Consider the following 18,941-nt stretch of genomic DNA (forward strand, 5'->3'; position numbering starts at 1 on the left):
CTTTCATTTCTTCTGACATGGCTTCTTGCCAATGTTTTACTTCTGGGGTTTTCAAGCATTGATTATAGTTTTGGGGAATTAGCACTTCTGACAAATTTGCCTCTGGCTCGGGTTCCATTTGTTCCTTAGGGGAATTAAAAATATCAAACAAAGGATTATAAGGTACATTTTTACTTTTGAAATCAAATAGTTCAGGATTGTAAACAATGTTATTCTTCTTACAATATTTTTCTACATCATTGGGTGACCTTAACCTGGTTTTATTTCCTTTTTCATAGTAGTAGATATCAGTACGGTCCCCTGTCTTTCTTTTTACTGCATCCCTCACCCATTCAATTTCCTCACAAGGGGTGGGAGCCTTTCTTTCATCTATCTCTTTATCTAAGAGAACTTCACTAATAGGTTTAATAAAAGAATAATCATCATCATTGTCTACATTCCCATTCAAGTTTGATTTCCCCCAAATTAAATTTTCCCTGAAGTCCACATTGATAGTTTCAAAAATTTTCTTTAGCTCTGGGTCCCAAATTCTGTACCCTTTTGCTTGGGTTGCGTAGCCCACCCTTATGCCCTTCTTACTCCTTGAGTCAAATTTCTTTAGATTTTGTTTTGGCATGCCTCTGTAGGCAATACATCCAAACCTCCGAAAATGCCTTACTGAGGGCTTGTTTCCCCAGAACAGCTCAAATGGGGTTTTCCCCCTTTCTTTTAGGACTGTTCTATTCCTGACATAATCGAAGCATAAGGCGGCTTCCGCCCAAAATTCTTCCCTTAGTCCAGAGTCTTTCAGCATTGCCCTAACCCCATTCATTAATGTCAAATTGTATCTTTCTACTACCCCGTTCTGTTCGGGAGTATAAGGGTTGGTTCTTTCTATGCTGATGCCTTCTTTAATTAAGTGGGTCTCAAAATTAGAATTTGTGAATTCCCTCCCATTATCAGACCTTATGGCCAAAATTTTCTTGTTGAGGGCTCTCTCTACATGCCTCTGGTATCTAAGGAAATATTCAAAAGCTTCATCTTTTGACTTTAGAAAGTAAATAGTGGACTTCCTTGAGAAATCATCAATTATGGAAAAAATATATCTTTTCCCCCCTAGTGACTCCACCGGAAATGGCCCTGCTAGATCCATGAAAAGAAGCTCAAGTTGTCTTTTAGACCTTATCCCTGGAGTGGGCTTAAATGAACACCTTCTTTTCTTTGCAATAATACAAGGCTCACAATCTGGCCGGTTTCTATTTTTTATATTAAGTCCTTTGACACAGTTCTTCTTTTCAGTTTCCAAGATACTGTCATAATTAATATGGCAAAACCGTTCATGCCACAACTCCAGGTCTAATCCTTTGACCTCGGTTACATTTACATTTGGTGGTGAGTCACTACTTTGATTACTTAAAAATGAAGTGGGTTTTACAAAATACAATTTATCAATTAAAAATGCAGAAAAAAGTTTGATACCATCATTATTAAAAATACATATTTTACCAGGATACCACCTTAATGAAAAACCAAGACTGTCTATCCTGGATCCAGAAAGCAAATTTCGTCTAAGTGTTGGAGCATAATAGACCTCATTCAATGTGATGGTTACTAGCTTACCATCTGTTTTAATTTCGAAAACAATTTTCCCTACCCCCTCGACTTGACTATTTACATTGCCCACAGCTACTTCCATTTTTGTATTTTTAACAGGCCTCAATTCACAAAATAGGTCCCTATCTTTACAGAAATGTGCCGTGGCACCTGTATCCAGTAAAAATACTGGTATTTCCTCCTTCAAATTTGTGTTGTTGGCCTGCACTCCTGATATTTTACTGATGGTGCAAAACATTCCAGCCTTAGGGGGATTACTTTGTTTGGAAAAATTACGATTACCTTTATTTTGATTATTTGGTTTTCTGCTCCAACACCGAGCCGAAATATGCCCCTTTTTCCCACATGTGAAGCAAACTCTCGTTTCAAATTTATTTACATTTTCAACTTTCCGCCCAGTCTGGTGTTTATTTTGAACAGAAAAAGCATTAACACCTGAACTACTATTTCCAAAATTTTCATTTCCTAAAAATTTTAATCTCCCCTCTTCTGCTAAAAGTTCATCCAAAACATTTGAAAAGTTAAATTTACTTTCATCCCATCTATAAATATTTTGTACTATTCCCCTAAAATTTTGATCTAAACTACGTATTAGTTGAAATCCCTTTAATTTCTCATCCATTTTATAGCCATTCTCCTCCAACTGTCGGAGCAAACACTTCAATCGAGCCGCGAACATTCCAATAGTTTCTTTTTCATTAATTCTGCTAGAAAAAAACTCCTTCCACAATCCGGCAACACGGGCTAAAGACGGAGGTTCAAAATTCAATTTCAATGACATCCATACAGCATATGGATCGTCTAAATCATCTATTAGTTGTTTTAACTCATCCTCTATGTTGAGGTAAATAATCGCCACTGCTTGGCCCCTCCGTTTCTTTATTTCTGCCGAAATACCTTCTTCTAATTTTGTTTGGGTTAATTCCCATAAATCTCTTTCTATCAGTACCATTTTCATATTTTTCGACCATGTTGCCCAATTGCAGGAGTTAAGTTTCTTAATGTTTCGATAGTCCCTTTCCATTATTCTGAAAACTTTTGCAAATTTGTCTCCAACCAAAATGACATTCGACCGAGCTCTGCTACCACTTTGTTGGCATAAATTAAATTAAGTTTAAAATCCAAAAGTTAAGATATTTAAACTAAGCCAACATTAACTGGCCGTGTAATGTCAAGTTGGAGACAAGCAAAAAAACATGTTTCAGAAAAATACATTTATTAAATATGACTAGAATAACATCCCCATAAAATACACCCCCAAAATATCATAACAAAAGTGGTTCCAGAAAATAAAGAAAAATGTCACCAAAACGTCGATGCAATCGCTTGCCACTCCGAAGGATCAGCTTGAAGACTCACAAAAAGGTCCGCCGAATCACACTTCAGGAATGTCCATACTGAACAGGCAACATTACACAATTCGTAGATCGGTGAGCATCACAGGTAGACACGTGGAACTCACATCCCCGACATTTTAATTGGCCGGACACAACACAACAGGTTCTTCACCTGGACTCACTAATTCCAGGACTTGGAAGATTAAACATCACATACCACAAAAACCACCGCTAGCATCGCGGGGAAAAACCCCCCCACACGTGAGCCGGACTAGGCTTCACGATCAGAACCAACCACTGGGGATCGTTGAAAGAAGAAAAACGAGAGTCCTCGCTTGCTGCCACTCGCCACAATATATATGTTTTATCAACCAATGAGATTCCATGCCTCGATGACGTCACCACACTAACTTCTACTTCGACCATCACTCATTTGCATATTCCACTGCCGCGAATATTCGTACTCCTCTCCATAGCACGTGCGGTCAACGAGTGGAATTAATTCAAGTCGATCAGGTGACAACTCAACTTTTCTGAATCGACACATCGAGACATGCAATCTCCGATGGTTTCAGTAAACAGTCGCCATTAATTATGGCGTGGGGGAATCGTCGATTGAAGTGTTAGCACCAACTAGTTGACAGGTTCTACTTTTACCAGACTGGGCTTAAAGTAGGTACACTTAACTTTAAATTATTTTCTTTAAATTATCGGCTGTGGACCGAGAATAAGAAAAAAAATAAAATAATATTTTATGCTAACACTTCTGACCCCCCTAAATGACGAATCCGCCCCTGCAACTGAAACTCTTCAGAAGCAGGGGTGCCCACCCGCCCGTGGGACAAGGGCACCCCCTCAATATCGCATAGACCACCCCACCCCCCAAAAAAGCGAAAACTATCCCTCAACCCCCCCCCCCCCCTCAAGAAGGAAAAAAGATTAACGTCCATTGAGAATTTCAATGGCGCAGTCTGCGCTATGACCCACCTCCCCTCTGGGCACCTCAGCTCAACCCGTCACTCCAAATTTTTCTGGGGAAAGGGTTAAAGGGTCTCAATGCATATATTTTCCGAAGGCAACAAAAACCATGACCATTCATAAGTAAAGTCATTCACTTTTCAAAGCTAGACTTCTGGCCCCCCTAAATGACAGATCCGCCCCTGCAACTGAAACTCTTCAGAAGTAGGGGTGTCCACCCGCCCGTAGGACAAGGGCACCCCCCTCAATATCGCATAGACCACCCCACCCCCCAAAAAAGCGAAAACTATCCCTCAAAACACCCCCCCCCTCAAGAAGGACATTCCCTAAAAAAGATTAACGTCCATTGAGAATTTCAATGGCGCAGTCTGCGCTATGACCCACCTCCCCTGGGGGTCACTTCAGAAGCAGGAGTGCCCCCTAAGGTCAAGGGCGCACCCCTTCAATATCAAAGAGCCCCCCCCCAAAATAAGAAAAATATCCCTTAAAACACCCCTTCTCCCTAAAAGTGTCAAGGGCGCAGTCTGCGCCACGATCCCCACCTTCCTAGGTGGGCACCCCTGTCAGAAGTCAACTATATTGAGAGGTTCATTCGATTCTCAAATCGATCAAAAATTGCACTGCTCGAGTGATTGACATCTCGAGAACTCAATATCTCGGGAGCTTAACATCTCGAGAACTCAACATCTCGAGAAGTTCAAAGCGAGAACTCGAGCAGTTGATCGCTCGAGTACTCGGAAAAGACAAACGAGAACTCGAGCAGTTGATCGCTCGAGTACTCGGAAAAGACAAACGAGAACTCGAGCAGTTGATCGCTCGAGTACTCGGAAAAGACAAACGAGAACTCGAGCAGTTGATCGCTCGAGAACTCGGAAAGTGATAATCGAGAACTCGAGCAGTCCATCGCTCGAGAACTCGGAAAGTGATAATCGAGAACTCGAGAAGTTCATCGCTCGAGAACTCGAAAAGTGATAATCGAGAACTCGAGATACGATAATCGAGTTCTCAAATGATTTTGAATAATCGAGTGATTCGATTATGAGTACTCGATTATGCCCATCACTACAAGAAACAGATTTGCAGGAAATACATAAAGTTACGACAAAAATGAAAATGAACAGCTTACATTTAGGAAAGCAATTATAAGTACAAGTAAGGGTATTTCACAATTAAAAAAAGAAAAAAAAACGAAAAGAAAAACAAAGACAAACTTTTTTTTTAAAGTTCTGTGTTACGCACTTCTGTGCCGAAAAATTATAGTATCGTGTCTTCAGTCACAGAATAAAATGAATGTTCTAATCAAATGAGTATTAGTGATTTTATCATTCGTACTGAACAAAAATCTTTTTTGAGATCCCACATTTTCTATTCTATTGACTCCTAGTAATATGTAAATACAGCGAGAGAAAGGATTTAGCTTCTTGTTTAAAAGAGGGAACCATTTCTATATTTAATTAATATGATCTTTATCGTAAGCATACTATTTACTGAGAAATACTCCCTATTTTTCCAAGCACTCTGTTTGGGGGCTATGCCTTTTAATTTTCTCGAAAATAAAATTTTCGAAAAAATTTCGAATGTTCTCGAAAAAAAAACGATCTCTGGTAGTATTTAGAAAATGGGAGTTCGGAAGCTTTCCCCGAAATATTTCGAAATAGTCTAAAAACGCAGTCTTAGTGTGATGTTGGGGGTGGGGGGGGGGAGGCAAAATTTTCAAAATGTTATAAACATGATTGTAGGCCATCTTTAGTTATGTTCTGGGACATGCAGGTTTTTGAAATCAAAGTTCCAAAAATGCAATTTTAGACGACTTTTTTTTTATGGTCAAAGAAGGACTTTTCGCAAACTCCCTTCCCGAAATTTTTCGAAATTAAAGTCATAAAAACGAAATTTGAGACGATCTTTAATGATGTTTTTTTAAGGGAGGAGGGGGGGGTGCTTATGTGACCTGAAAACCATTAATGCCCGTAATTAATTTTTTCTACATTGTATTAAATTACTGATCTAGCTTCTGAGAATGAAAATAGAAAGCAATGAAAACTTGTAACCCCCATTCTATATTGTTCACACCTTAAGGCTGAAAACGTCATAAAAACTAATACATACAATGCTTAGTAATTCTAGCATGGTGTGTTTTTTACATTAACCGAATCATATTAAATTACTAATATATTTTTCATGATTTCCTACGTATTTAATGAGTATGTTGGTGTACGGAATGTTTTCCGCAACTGAATAAATGTTTTTGAAAAGTATTTTTATTCTCCAAAAATACAACTTCCAAAATTCTTAAAAAGATAAAAAAAAAAAAAAAAAAACTATTTCTATTGTGAAAAGTTTCTGAAGACATCAGAAAGCCTTCTGTATTTTTGTTTTCTTATCAATCTTAAATGTCGGTATTAGTAATCTGGAAATTTTGTATTTGGATGAAATTTTGTTTTTAATTTCATCCACATTGATGTTTTTTTTTCCTGAAATGTAATTTTACACCCCCTCCCCTTTTAAAAGTAAAATCTACTTAAGTTAAACCTTGAATGAACACAAACAATTAGTAACCATGGCGACGAAAATTTGACTTCTTAGTAAATATTAAAACAACGAGCTAGAGTTATTCTTGTCATCATGACATTCTGAAAAATCAGAGCAACATCAGCTTTGGTCAAGTAAACATAATAAGCATTCACAATTGCTCAAAAAAAAAAAACTTATTTTTTTTCTGGAAGAATAAATATTGTCCTGAATTTTAGTTGTTTTTCAAAAATGATAGCGCTGTTGGAGAAATAATATTTAAGCAACGTACTTAAAAAAATATAAAACATGTTTTTTAATTGTAAAGATTATCTGTACAAGCTTGATTCGCTCTGAAAAGTATGGAATAACACAAGTACATGATTTTTTGATTTAAACACTCAAAACTTGCAGTTAATCGCAATATCGATATATTTAAGCTATTTCCAAAACAGTTAATTAAAAATAAGTATTTTAACTTTTTTTTTTCATTGTTTCCGGCAATAAATAAAAATTTGAGGTAAAACGCAGGAATTATGACACAAAATGTAAGCTAGGAAATAGTCTTTATTAAAAATAAGATTAGCTACAATTTGCATTGCTGCACTGGAAAACAAAAATTATGCTATTTTGTTTCTCACGTAATGTTTTAAAAACTGTATAATATCGTACATGTCTTAAAATAAGGAGTAATATTGCGACCCCATAAGAAACGTTTCACGATTCTATTTGGGGTCAAATTATGCATTGTTTTCTTCCTTAGGAAGTTTTCTAAAGAGAAATACAGTAAAATCCTATTACAACGTATACTAATTAGTGATGTAAAATACCCGGGTATTTATTTTTAGGGGTAAATACCCAGGGTATATACCTGGGTAAATACCCAAAATGGGTATTTACCCGGGTATTTTTTTCAAAACTTTATATTCAACTAAAATACTTTTCTGTATGTATTCCACTATGTATATATCACCAACCATATACAAAACAACAAATTTTTACCCAAAAATTGTATTTTGATATGCATTTTTTTTAAGAACATATTTAAAGAATTATATTTTAGATATTTAAAGAATTATTGTGTGAAACAACTAAGCAATCTAATGTGGTATTCACATTAAATGTGTTGGAAATGCCTACTCAATGTTGATAGCCAAATATCAGTTATAAAAAGCTATTATATAAAAAAAGAAAAGCTTAACTTGTTACAAAAAAAAGCAAACATCCCATTTAAGTTTTAGAATAGTTCATTCTAAATTCTGACATTTTTTTTTTTTTTTTTGATAAGATTTCATTAAGCCTTTAATTAAAAAAATTATAATACATTAATTTTTATATTTTTAATCTTTCATTTTACGGTTTATGTTTTAAAAAGAAAATCATCATTTTTTGATACCTCCCAATTTTTTTTTTTGCAAAATGCTAAAATTACTAGGGGATTTACCCTGCTTTCGGATGAATACCCCAAAAAATATTTACCTTACCACCCTACGTCACTAATTGCGTGTATTAAAAATAGTTTGAATAAATCTTCGTGAAGTACTGGGGAGCAAATGAGCAAGGCAACAGAAAACAATATTTTGATTTTTTTTCTTATTAATGTGAAAACTTCCAATAAAATAATTTAATAACATCACAGTCTTAATAACTTCTCAGCTTATTCTTCCAAACATCCCTCATGCTTCCTTTTTCGTTTTTTTTTTTTTTTTTTTTTCATTTTCGATATGACTAACTAGATTGTGATTTTGAAATTCTGAAGTTCATCATTGAATTGCTTATACTTCTCCAATTATGACATTGAAAAGAAAGATTCCTTGTTTCACGATATGTTTCTTTCATAATTTCATCAAGTCTTTCAGTAAAAAATATTATAAACTGTGTAATACATATGTTTGTATCAGTTTTACCAATTATTTCATATTTAGATTTAAAAAAAAAATCCCATTCACTTTTTGCATTTTTTTGTAAAATACCCAGTTTTTGGGTATTTACCCATGCCTTGGGTAAATACCCAAGAAATATTTACCTACCCGCTGGGTATTTACCCGATCCACATCACTAATACTAATGCAACGAAATACTTGTTTCAACCAAATAAATTTCTAGTCCCGATTCTGAAATTCAATGAATTTTACTGTATATTATGAATTACATGTTCAATGTGTATCTACCTTCTAAAGAAATTTGACGAGTCTGGCTCTTAAAGACACAAATAATTTTCAAAAACATTTGTTGAGCTGTGGAAAGCACTTTATGTGTGTACATTTGTAGTAACATAAAACACATGAAAAACGATGCAAAATACCTAGTATCTGGAATCTAGAATACGATTTAATCCATATATAAAAATATTTTTCTACTGGAAGGGAAAAATGTTAACTTTTCGCATTCGACAGTATTGTAACAATGTTCATTATATTCTTAATAAACAATTTGACTCAGAAATATCCCTTTCCAATCTATTTCTTTTCAAACCACAAATTTGAAAAAAAAAAAAAAGCAGATGTTGCTAATTTAACAGCTTATAGCACGCATCTACATGAAATCACTTTCAAAAGCACTTGATTCTTCAAGAAAGCCTTAGGAAAAAAGAGGAGAATGTCCAGCGAAGGTCAATGAGGGGAACCAATGAGAGGGTAATAAATCTTACACCCCATTAGCTCTCTCCCCTCAAAAAAGGGGCGTTTACTATGAGGAGCGGGGCAAATGCAAAAAGTGAACGTATTTTGAAATTTTTTTCAATAGTTAGAACCCGATATTTGTTTAAAAAATGGTCGCATTATTTCAAACAAGATCTCAAAAGAGAGCTGAAAATATTTTGCGTGTTAGGGCGTTCTTAAAATTTCGATAGCACGAGTTCCAGATGTTTTACAGAGCGAAATATCCAACAGTACTTCGTTTTCGAAGAAATTCATTTTTTCTCGAATTTTAAAAAATCGGAGAATGGACACATCAAAAAAGTAAAAACTAAAATACACCGACATGGTCTTGAAAAATACTCAGAAAAAAAAATTGATCCGAAAACTTCACAGGAATTTGTAAAACAAGCTCCAACTTTCCTGGTAGGTTAACATTAGATCCGAATCTTTCAGACTCTCAGTGAAGAGCACCCTTAACTTAATTGAACCAAATCAGGTAAATATCCTACGTAAATCATGGAATAGTATAGAGAACATATACATATTGCATATTGGTTTGTATAAGTTTCATACAACATTAATTTAAATTTCTGTTGCAAATATGAACCAGATGTTGTTTTAATGAATGTTAAGTGTTTTAATGCTGAAACAGTCTAAAATGTTGTTGTCCTGTGTCAGCCAAGCTGGTAATGTGGGGTGCGCTGCTTCACTTTTCCAACTGTACCGTAATTTGGTGTGAAGTCCAATTTCTACAGTATACACGTGCTATAAGGACCTGTTTATAGGGTAGAATGAATTCGTTATTAATACCTAACTCAATTTTAGTATCTTCTCTGCTGGTGATTGTTCAAAATAGTGATAGAAAATTAAACGCAATCCTTATTGTTACAGGATTTTTTATTGAACATTTATAATTCAACGGAAGCATGCACCTTAAGTAAAACTGTAAAAGGTCTCAACGAATCCTTGAGGCTTCCCAGGGTTCATTTTAAGAAACGCTGAATAGCAACATTTCATATATGTACGGTTCTCTTGCCATACATCCACGCTTGCCCTTAAAACGCATTAACATCCATTGTTTAAGATACTTTTTTTGTTGATTGTATTTAAAATATTTCCTGGTGGCTATAAGTTGCTAGTCATTTTCTTTTGCTTGGAACCAAGATTCACAAATTTAATGATTATCGTTTAATCTTTGAAGAAACTTCATCTGGGATATTTTTTTACACGCTTTTCATTCAGACCAAATTCATAACAATACGAAAAATTGTTCGTGTAAAAAAGAGCAATTTAAAGTGACTCAAAATATAAATTTATACCTCTTTCGATCTTTTTAAAAGTCCAAAAAAAACCCTACATGAATTCCTGAGCAGCAATTTACCTCTGTGCCAAAGAAATCTGACCTAAACTGTAGATTTGTATAGGAACATACACACACACAAACCCACCCCCAGAAACATACATTCATATAATATATATAAATTAGTACCACATTATTATTAATTATTTATTTTTTATTATTTTTCATTTTTAAATCCTTTTGTTACTAAATAGTTGGCCAACAATGTAGTATTATATAATATTTACAAGGGAAAAAAAGACAAACTATTTTCCTTTGACCAAAAACTAGAATTTAAAGTAATTTTTAAATTAATCTTCATATTCTGTATGAAGCTTAAATGCACTACAGTAGAGAACCAATTATCTGGGAAGTTCGGGACCATTGCTATTCTCGGATATATCTGAATTTCCCGGTTTTCTGGATTGTTAAAAAGCGCTATTCGCCGATTGTTTATTAAACTTAAATTACTTTAATAAATAGTATTACACATTAAAATAAGAAGAAAACAGTCAAAAAATACTTTTAAATATGAAAATATTAAAAACTACTAGAGAGAGAATAACTTAAACATTAAAAAAAAACTGATGCTATCAATAAGACCTGAGGCCCTCACATTCAGTTTGAAAAAGAAAAAAGAAACTTTTCGGTGTTTTAAAACGAAAGAAAATGAAGGGAAAGACAAGAAACAAGTTTTTGAACATAAATGTGTGATTTTTCTACTATAGTGTGCAAACAAATTTGTTTTTATGAATGCGTTTTTTTTTTTTTTTCAATTTTTTTTACAAGTTTTGTATTTGCAGTTACGGTAGTTATTGATAACTATTGCTTTTGCATTGAGTTATTATCAGTAGAAATTTGATTTATGAGTTCTTGCAGCCTTATTAACAGTCTTGCGGGAATAATTTCTAGATTCTACGATCAACTATCCGGAAAATTTGCAAATCTGGTTTTCGGCGTCTCCCGCATTTTTGCAACATCACTTACGCTCTAAACGGCTTTAATTAAAGGCCATTCAATAAGATATTGCATTAGAATGCGACAATACCATCACCTCAGAGCAACACTAAGAAATCTAATCCCAGGAATAACACTAAGATGCCCTACTGCTGCTCTGAGACGACAATATTCATTTCTTTAGTTTTGAATTGGAATAAAACACGAAAGTTTCAGACTTACGAGTGAAGTACGTTTTAAGTCAAGAAAATATTTCGGAAATTTTGTTCCGCATAAAGGATAACCCTTTGAAGTTCGTTTTTGTAAATATTTTCCCTAGTTACTGATTCCTGAGTAATATGGTATTTATTACGAAACTGTTAATATTCTTTTAGGCATTTCAAAAAAATGCTTAGTTTTTTAAACTGCCAAAAATGCTTCTTTTAAAAATGATGGGAAAACCAGCAAATAGTTGCTGGTTTTCTGGTTTCCCGGTTTTTTGGTTCCCGGATAAAAGGTTCTGCAGTGTACAACAAGAATAAACTTCGTAAAATAAAATATTCTTTGTATTGTTCAGTTTTATATTTGTTGTCTATCGAATGAAACGAAACTTTAAGCATTGAGTTAGCAGAGTTACATAATTCGAAAAATATATTTTCTTATTAACAGTTACTGTACAATTTAAACTGACACAACATAGGTTACAAACCTCTCAATACAATTGGTATATATGTATATTATGTTTCATATTACATAGTTTTTTGTTGAAATGTGATGCTTGTCCTACATTTTTCAATTGTGTTTACATGTACCCCCCTATAGAGACTTGTGAAGTCATTTATTAAAAATTCCATAAAGTAAATAAATAAATTTAAAAAAAAAATCTGAAATAATTCCAGGTCACAAAGAGAAGACTATTTAATCATGGGGACACTTTTGCTCTGAGAAAATGATGATATTTTTTGAAAAATTAAGAAGTGAAAAAAAATGTTCACATGTGCCCCTCTTCCCTTATTATAATTTTGGCTTTTTTTCTGAAAGCTGTTTGTCATCAGACCCAACAATTTTCATGTAATGCATGTATTTTTATCAATGTACAATTAAACATTATGTTTTCATTTCTATCTTGATCATTTGATAAGTTTTAAGGCTCCTTTTGTTTATTATTTTTACAAATGATATTCATGAAAATATTTCAGGAAACACGAATTGTTTTGCTAATGAAGTCAAAGGTATGGGGATTGTAGAAAATGAAGAACAAGTAAAACAGCTGCAAGAAGATTTAGATCATATCACTAACAGAACAATAAGTGGGATATGACAGCAGTTAATGTTGAGAACGGTCAAGTGTTACATTTAGGTCATGCAAATAAGCATACAAGTTATTATTTACAGGGTTCAGTCATTAGTCAGGCAGAAAATGTTATTGATCGGGATGTCTCAATAAATCTGGAATTCAAGTTTTGTCAACAGTGTAGCATTGTAAGTAACAAAGCCAATAGATTGTTTGGATTTATCAATAGATCTGTTTCAAATAAATCTAAGAAGGTTCTTCTGCCTTTATATAGGAGATTAGTAAGACCTCATTTGGAGTATGCTGTTCAGTTTTGGTCTCCTTATCTCAGGAAAGATATTTCTTTATTGGAAAGGGTTTAAAGAAGAGTTGCTAGACTAGTAAGGGAACTTTCAGATTTAGACTGTGATAACAGACTTAATAGGCTTGATATGTATAGTCTGGATCAAAGGAGGGTCAGAGGGGACATGATTCAGTTGTTTAAATCTATCAAAATGAAAGGTGTTAACAGGTTAAATTTTTGCAAATGGTTAAAGCATGATTCAGGCACGGGTCTTCTTTGCGCCCCTGCACCAAATTCTATATCCTAAAAGGGGCCACTTATCAAAAGTTCATTTTTTTTTTTTTTAATTAAACCTTTTACAAAATTTTATGTGTAAAATCAGATTTTTCATTACTTGTAAAGCACAATCAGTTGGTGTGAAATCAAAAATATCTGAAAAAAAAAAAAACCCTACAGCCTCCAAGTCATTTATTTGCAGCAAATTTATCAATGTCATTTATCAGGCCAAAGGTATTTCAGATGAAATTTGTGATAGCCATGCATGCTCTTCTTACGGCATGACAGGATTGTTTTCACACAAAATAATAGAAGAAAAACACTCAAAAAGTTTTTTTTTTTACAAAAAGAAAAAAATTTATAAAAATTTCTTTTATTCACAAAATGCAGACTTGAAAATAAAACTTTTTAATCAACCCCTGATCTATTTCATACGAATCTAAGAAGGTTTTTCGGCCTTTATATAAAAGTTTGGTAAGACCTCATTTGGAGTATGATATTCAGTTTTGGTCTCCTTATCTGAAGAAAGATATTTCTTTATTGAAAACAAAAGGGTTCAGAGAAGGGCTACCGGGTTAATAAGGGGTCTTTCAGATTTTGATTATGGTACTAAGCTTAAAAGTCTTGATATGTATAACCTGGAGCAAAGGAGAGTTAGAGCGGACAAGATTCAGTTGTTTAAATTTTATCAAAATGAGAGATTAAGTTTTATACAAAAACTAGGATAAGGGTTCATTGTTTTAAGCTATTAAAATCTTGGGTAAACCTAAAAATTCGGAAACACTACTACTTTAGTAGGCTTGTCAGCATTTGAAACAGCTTACCTTGAAGAGGCTGTAAAGAGTGAGAGGGTGTATAGCTGTAGGAAGGCTTTTGATCTTCATTGGAGACTAATAAATTGATTAGGAGCAGACTAGCTGGGCCCAGTGCCTGTTGCTGGGCATCACATTTGTATTTGTATCTAGCATCGTTATTCATTTTTCTTGATGTATAACCTAGGTGCCTTTGTTGTCCTTTGCAAATGAATGAATAAAGATGAGATACACTTAATGTTATTAAGATTGTGTAAAATTGAACTTGAAAATAATAATAATTCCTGATGTGGTCTGTAAAAATGGTTTTACAAGAATCAGAATCTAGAAGACTAGTTCTGAAAGAATAGAAGTTTGAAGATGTTTTATGCCAATGATACTTAGGTATTACATTCGTTTGACCAAGAAACTATTTTTTTTTTTGTATATACAGTTGGCTCTCTGTTTAACGACTTTCAACGGACCATAAAAAATCGTCCTTAAATAGAACGCTTTTAACACTATAGTGTACCATCTGGGACCGTGAAAAGCCGTCGTTAAATAGAGAAAGTCATTAAATAGAGCGTCGTTAAACAGAGAGCCAACTGTATGTGCTGCCGTGAGAAGGTAAAGGGCTGATCCATGATTTTTTTTTTTAAATTTTTTTGCATTTTTGTCATCTATTGCACTTTACTGTACAAGCTTGCTTATTTGGTTTCCACTAAAAATAAAGTATGATAAAAACGTCAAATTCGAACATTTCCTTATTGTTGAAATTTGAATCCAAAACGGGTTTCTTCAAATATCTCAAAAATTCATTCTGCAGATACTGTCCTTTACCTCTCCTTGGCAATGTGAATCTTGAGTTATGATTTCAATAATGCATGACCTCACATGAATGTGCAAAAAGGGGCGCAGAGCCTGAAAATTTCAGAACCCCTGATTTATTTGATGTATTTTTTTTACTTGTAGTTTCATATAAACTTGAACTGTTACATTCTCTCTCATTTTGTCTTTTTTTTTATTATAGAAGTTCTTATAGACCATGCATCATCTCTTGAATACTACATTTATTGTTTTTGATTTGCTGCATTATGTTTGAAGAAATAATTTTTCCTCCTACATTATCGCCCAAACTACTTGGGGCATGTTCAACTGGTAATAAGAGTGTACTGAAGAAGTTAATCTCTTCTCTACCTTCTTATGCATTAGAGCAAAAGGATAAACTTGGAAGAACACCACTTATTTTGAGCACTGTTTACGATCACACTGATTGTGTTTCACTTTTACTGAAGGCTGGAGTACAAGTGGATAATAATGATAACAAGGGACAAACAGCACTCCATGCAGCTGCAGCAAAAGTATGATTTTTAAAAAAAAAATTAACTGAATTTCTCAAACAGCAAATTGATGCATGATGAAAAGAATGCTTCTTTTGTTTATTTTTGCAGCATTAAGATTGAGGAGTTAATTTTAAAAACCTTCATCAGTCATTATGTTTAGAGATTTGAAAAATCATATGTCTCAAAATTTTCTGGAAAACCCTCATTTCTAATTACACATCATCTAAAATAGTTCTGTTGCCTTTCACAAATATGTTAAGAATTTTATCAAAAGTTTTTTTTTTTTTTTAATTATATTTTTTACTGTTGAAATTTTAGAGATTTTTTTTCAAGATGAAAATGTTCCTGCATGCTGAATAAATCCAAGTGAATGTTTTTACCATGCTTAATGTACAAGTGTTATTGTTAATTTACAAAAAATTTAACTACAGATGCTGGCAAAAAAATTGAGCCTATTTTTCTGTGTCATCTCTTTTTCTGTAAATGATAGAGTAGTTTCTTAAGGAAGCTTTGAATTTGTGCCCCCTTTTAAAGCTCAACAATATGTAGCATTAGAACAATTGAGACAAATGCATGAAATAAAATAATTCAGATGTTCACTTAATAACCTGAGCAAAAGTTTTGAGACAATTTTTCTAAACTTTATTCAAATCAACCATCTTTATGTAATAAAATACAAGAATAATAATTACAAAAATCAGCAAATGACTTTAATATTTAGTTGCATATTCTTTTGCTTTGAAGGACTGCAACACATTGTCCAGGCATGGAATTCACAAGGCTTTTATAAAGTGAATCTGGATCATTTTTGCCCATTCTGACTGAGAATCCTACAGGAATTTTGCCTATGAAAAATGCTTTTTTCTCCCATACATGCTATTTTGCCTTTTTTCAACATGTTGTCAGAAATTCCACTATCCGCCCCTAAGTTTCGGTGCCAGATGCATAACTGTCAACTTGACTCTTTTTTTTAGAAGATATTCCTGAGTTCTAAGCATTTTGAATGATTGTGTATCTGATGTAAGCAAGGATGTAAAGATCTGATTTTTGATTACTTTAACACTTTGAGAGATGGTAAAAACTCTACATTTTTCTCTAAATTTATAATGAAAAATGCAATATTGCGGTGGGTGCAGCACAATCACCTACTAGATTCAAAGATATATTCAGAGGGGGCAAGTGAGGGCAGTTGCCCCACTTTTCAAAATAGAAAATACATGAAATAATAATAATTTTTAAAAAAAAGAAATCCAAGAAATTTTTAAAAAATTGTTAAGGGGAAAACCAATTTAGAAGGCCAAAATTTGAATATTTCTCATTTTTTTACTGGGGAAGGAATAAACAGACTTTGTTCAAACTTGGAGGATATTGTACTTATGTTTTGAAGTACACTGTTATTTTTTCAAGTCATTTCCGCCAGAATTAGTTGAATTAGAAGCTGTGCTTCTAATTTGACGTGGTGGTCCATGGCTGGACCACCATCAGAGCTTGTTGCTGATGGGTATTACCGAAATCACAATTTTTATTTGTTATTATTTTTTATTAACATATTTCCTAAGAATATAAACCTAATTATGATCAAAAAAGTTGAAAAATAGCATGCTTTTGGGGTGTTTGATTATAGTGTTATGCTTTCTACTATTTATTTTTTCACCTTTTTTTTATTAAAAAATATTTTTGATAATATTATCATCCTAAAGTTAGGTTCATATAGATTTTAATTCAAAAAAGAATTTTCTTTGCACACATTTTCAGAACAATTTGTCTTGAACTTTTTTAGCTAGAATGTTTATCAGTTGGAAAAAACTTGTTTTGAGAAAAACGCGTTTGTAAAAAAAGGAAGCGAAAACAAGCATCCAAACTAACAAGAGTTTTGCATTGAAATTTTTTCAGCTTTTTTAGACTTGTCAATAAATTCTGTTCTAATAACTTTGTGCCTGATTTTTTGAAAGTGTATTTCTTTTTCAAATTTTGAACAGTGCCTCGTCTAGGACCATCATTTCAGAGTTTGACGTGAAGAGGCCAAAATATGTATATTCAAGAAGCATTTTATGGAGAAAAACATCAAATTACATATTGCACTTACATAATTAAATTGTTTCCAAAATCGGAAAGGAGGTAATCCTCCCCCCCCCCCTATCGCCCAAAGATTGGCCTGCCCACCTTTCCCTTTTAAAATGAATAGCAGGGTTTGTTGAATTAAATCAAGTGATTAAAAAAAATCATTAATTTAAATCAATTGATTTGAGTCTAGTGATTTTTTTTAAACAAAATCATTAGTTCAAGTCCGTTCATTTTATTTTTATAAATTAATTATGCATTTTCAATGTGTTGCTATAAATTTAACTCCACTGCATTATACAATCTTAACTTCATCAGGCAAAACTACGTAGATCCCTCTTTCTGTGTGTGAAACAGATTTTCACTCTTGCAATATTGCTTTTACTCCAAAATTACAGTCAATTCAGTATAGAACAAAATAAAAATTTGCAGTTTTCTTACACACCATCACTAATATAGTTAAGAAAAGAAATTGCTCAACATATTCTTTTGCACTAAAACATACATGATGATGGAAACCTTATTTTTAAACAAAGCATAAAACGAAATCACTAATATAGTTAAGAAAAGTAATTGCTCAACATATTCTTTTACACTAAAACATACACGATGATTGAAACCTTATTTTTAAACAAAGCATAAAACAAAATGACTTTTTATCTAAGTATTGTAGTATATTTGTAAATCTTTAAAATGTATTGAATAGTTAGAGAAGTTATCTTTAGAATTAAGCTGAATGGATTAGCTACTGTATGAAATATATTATGTTTACAAATGAAAAGTAATTAATAGCTACGAATTTTTAGAAGATTTTTTTAAAAATAAAAAAAAACCTAATTTAAATTTTAAAAATGCCACTTTTTTGATTAAAAGATTTTTTTTTAATCACAAGCCGTGATGGATAGGGCCTTGACTGAAATTGTTTTCTTGGAATGTTGATAGGTACTCAGATTTTATTCTATAATAAGGTAGACTACCTAGTTTGAGATGCTAGCAATCTGTACAATGCCAGGTTCCAGACACTGCTACTAAAAATATAATGGTTGTGTATTAAATGTTAATGTATGTTACTGACATTTATAATTAAGAAATTTTTCTTCCCCCACAGGGATTCAGTCAATGTGTTAAACTTTTACTTCAACATAAAGCTTCAGTACAGTGTAGAAATTTTGATGGTGCTACTCCGTTACATTATGCAGCAATTTCCCCAAATCTGAAATGCTTGTCACGGATTTTAAAGAAATTGAAGCCTGGTGAGATTGATTTGCAAGATGCTACAAGAGTAAGTTTTTACTTTAATAAGTTAGTGCTTCTTCGGTGTGTGGTTTTTTTTTTTTTTTTTTTTTTGCTAGATATAAAAAAGGAAAAAAAAAGAAACTAATTTATTTTATACTTAATTTATGGAAAGGTAAATATTTAAATGTTGACTTGAAAGAACGTAAAATTTGAAGTAAGAGAAGTGCATCTATAGTTACCTTTGAATTTACTTTCCTTGAACACTCGTGTCAATTCATGATTTACGATCATGACGTTTACACAACTGAAGTTGCTCATATTTTATTC

At 33.0% G+C, this 18,941-nt stretch overlaps 1 protein-coding gene across 1 annotated transcript in view; it reads left to right on the forward strand.

Moving 5' to 3' along the window:
• The window catches only part of LOC129231100 (inversin-like), a 41,442-nt gene that overhangs the window by 12,868 nt on the left and 9,633 nt on the right, over positions 1-18,941 (forward strand). Inside the window, exons 2-3 of the mRNA XM_054865347.1 lie at positions 15,005-15,335; positions 18,487-18,660. Coding sequence (XP_054721322.1) covers positions 15,069-15,335; positions 18,487-18,660 — 441 coding nt within the window. The 5' untranslated portion in view covers positions 15,005-15,068. The remainder of the gene's footprint in view (positions 1-15,004; positions 15,336-18,486; positions 18,661-18,941) is intronic.

This window comes from Uloborus diversus, chromosome 10 (assembly GCF_026930045.1).
Source record: "Uloborus diversus isolate 005 chromosome 10, Udiv.v.3.1, whole genome shotgun sequence".
Classification (NCBI taxonomy): domain Eukaryota; kingdom Metazoa; phylum Arthropoda; class Arachnida; order Araneae; family Uloboridae; genus Uloborus; species Uloborus diversus.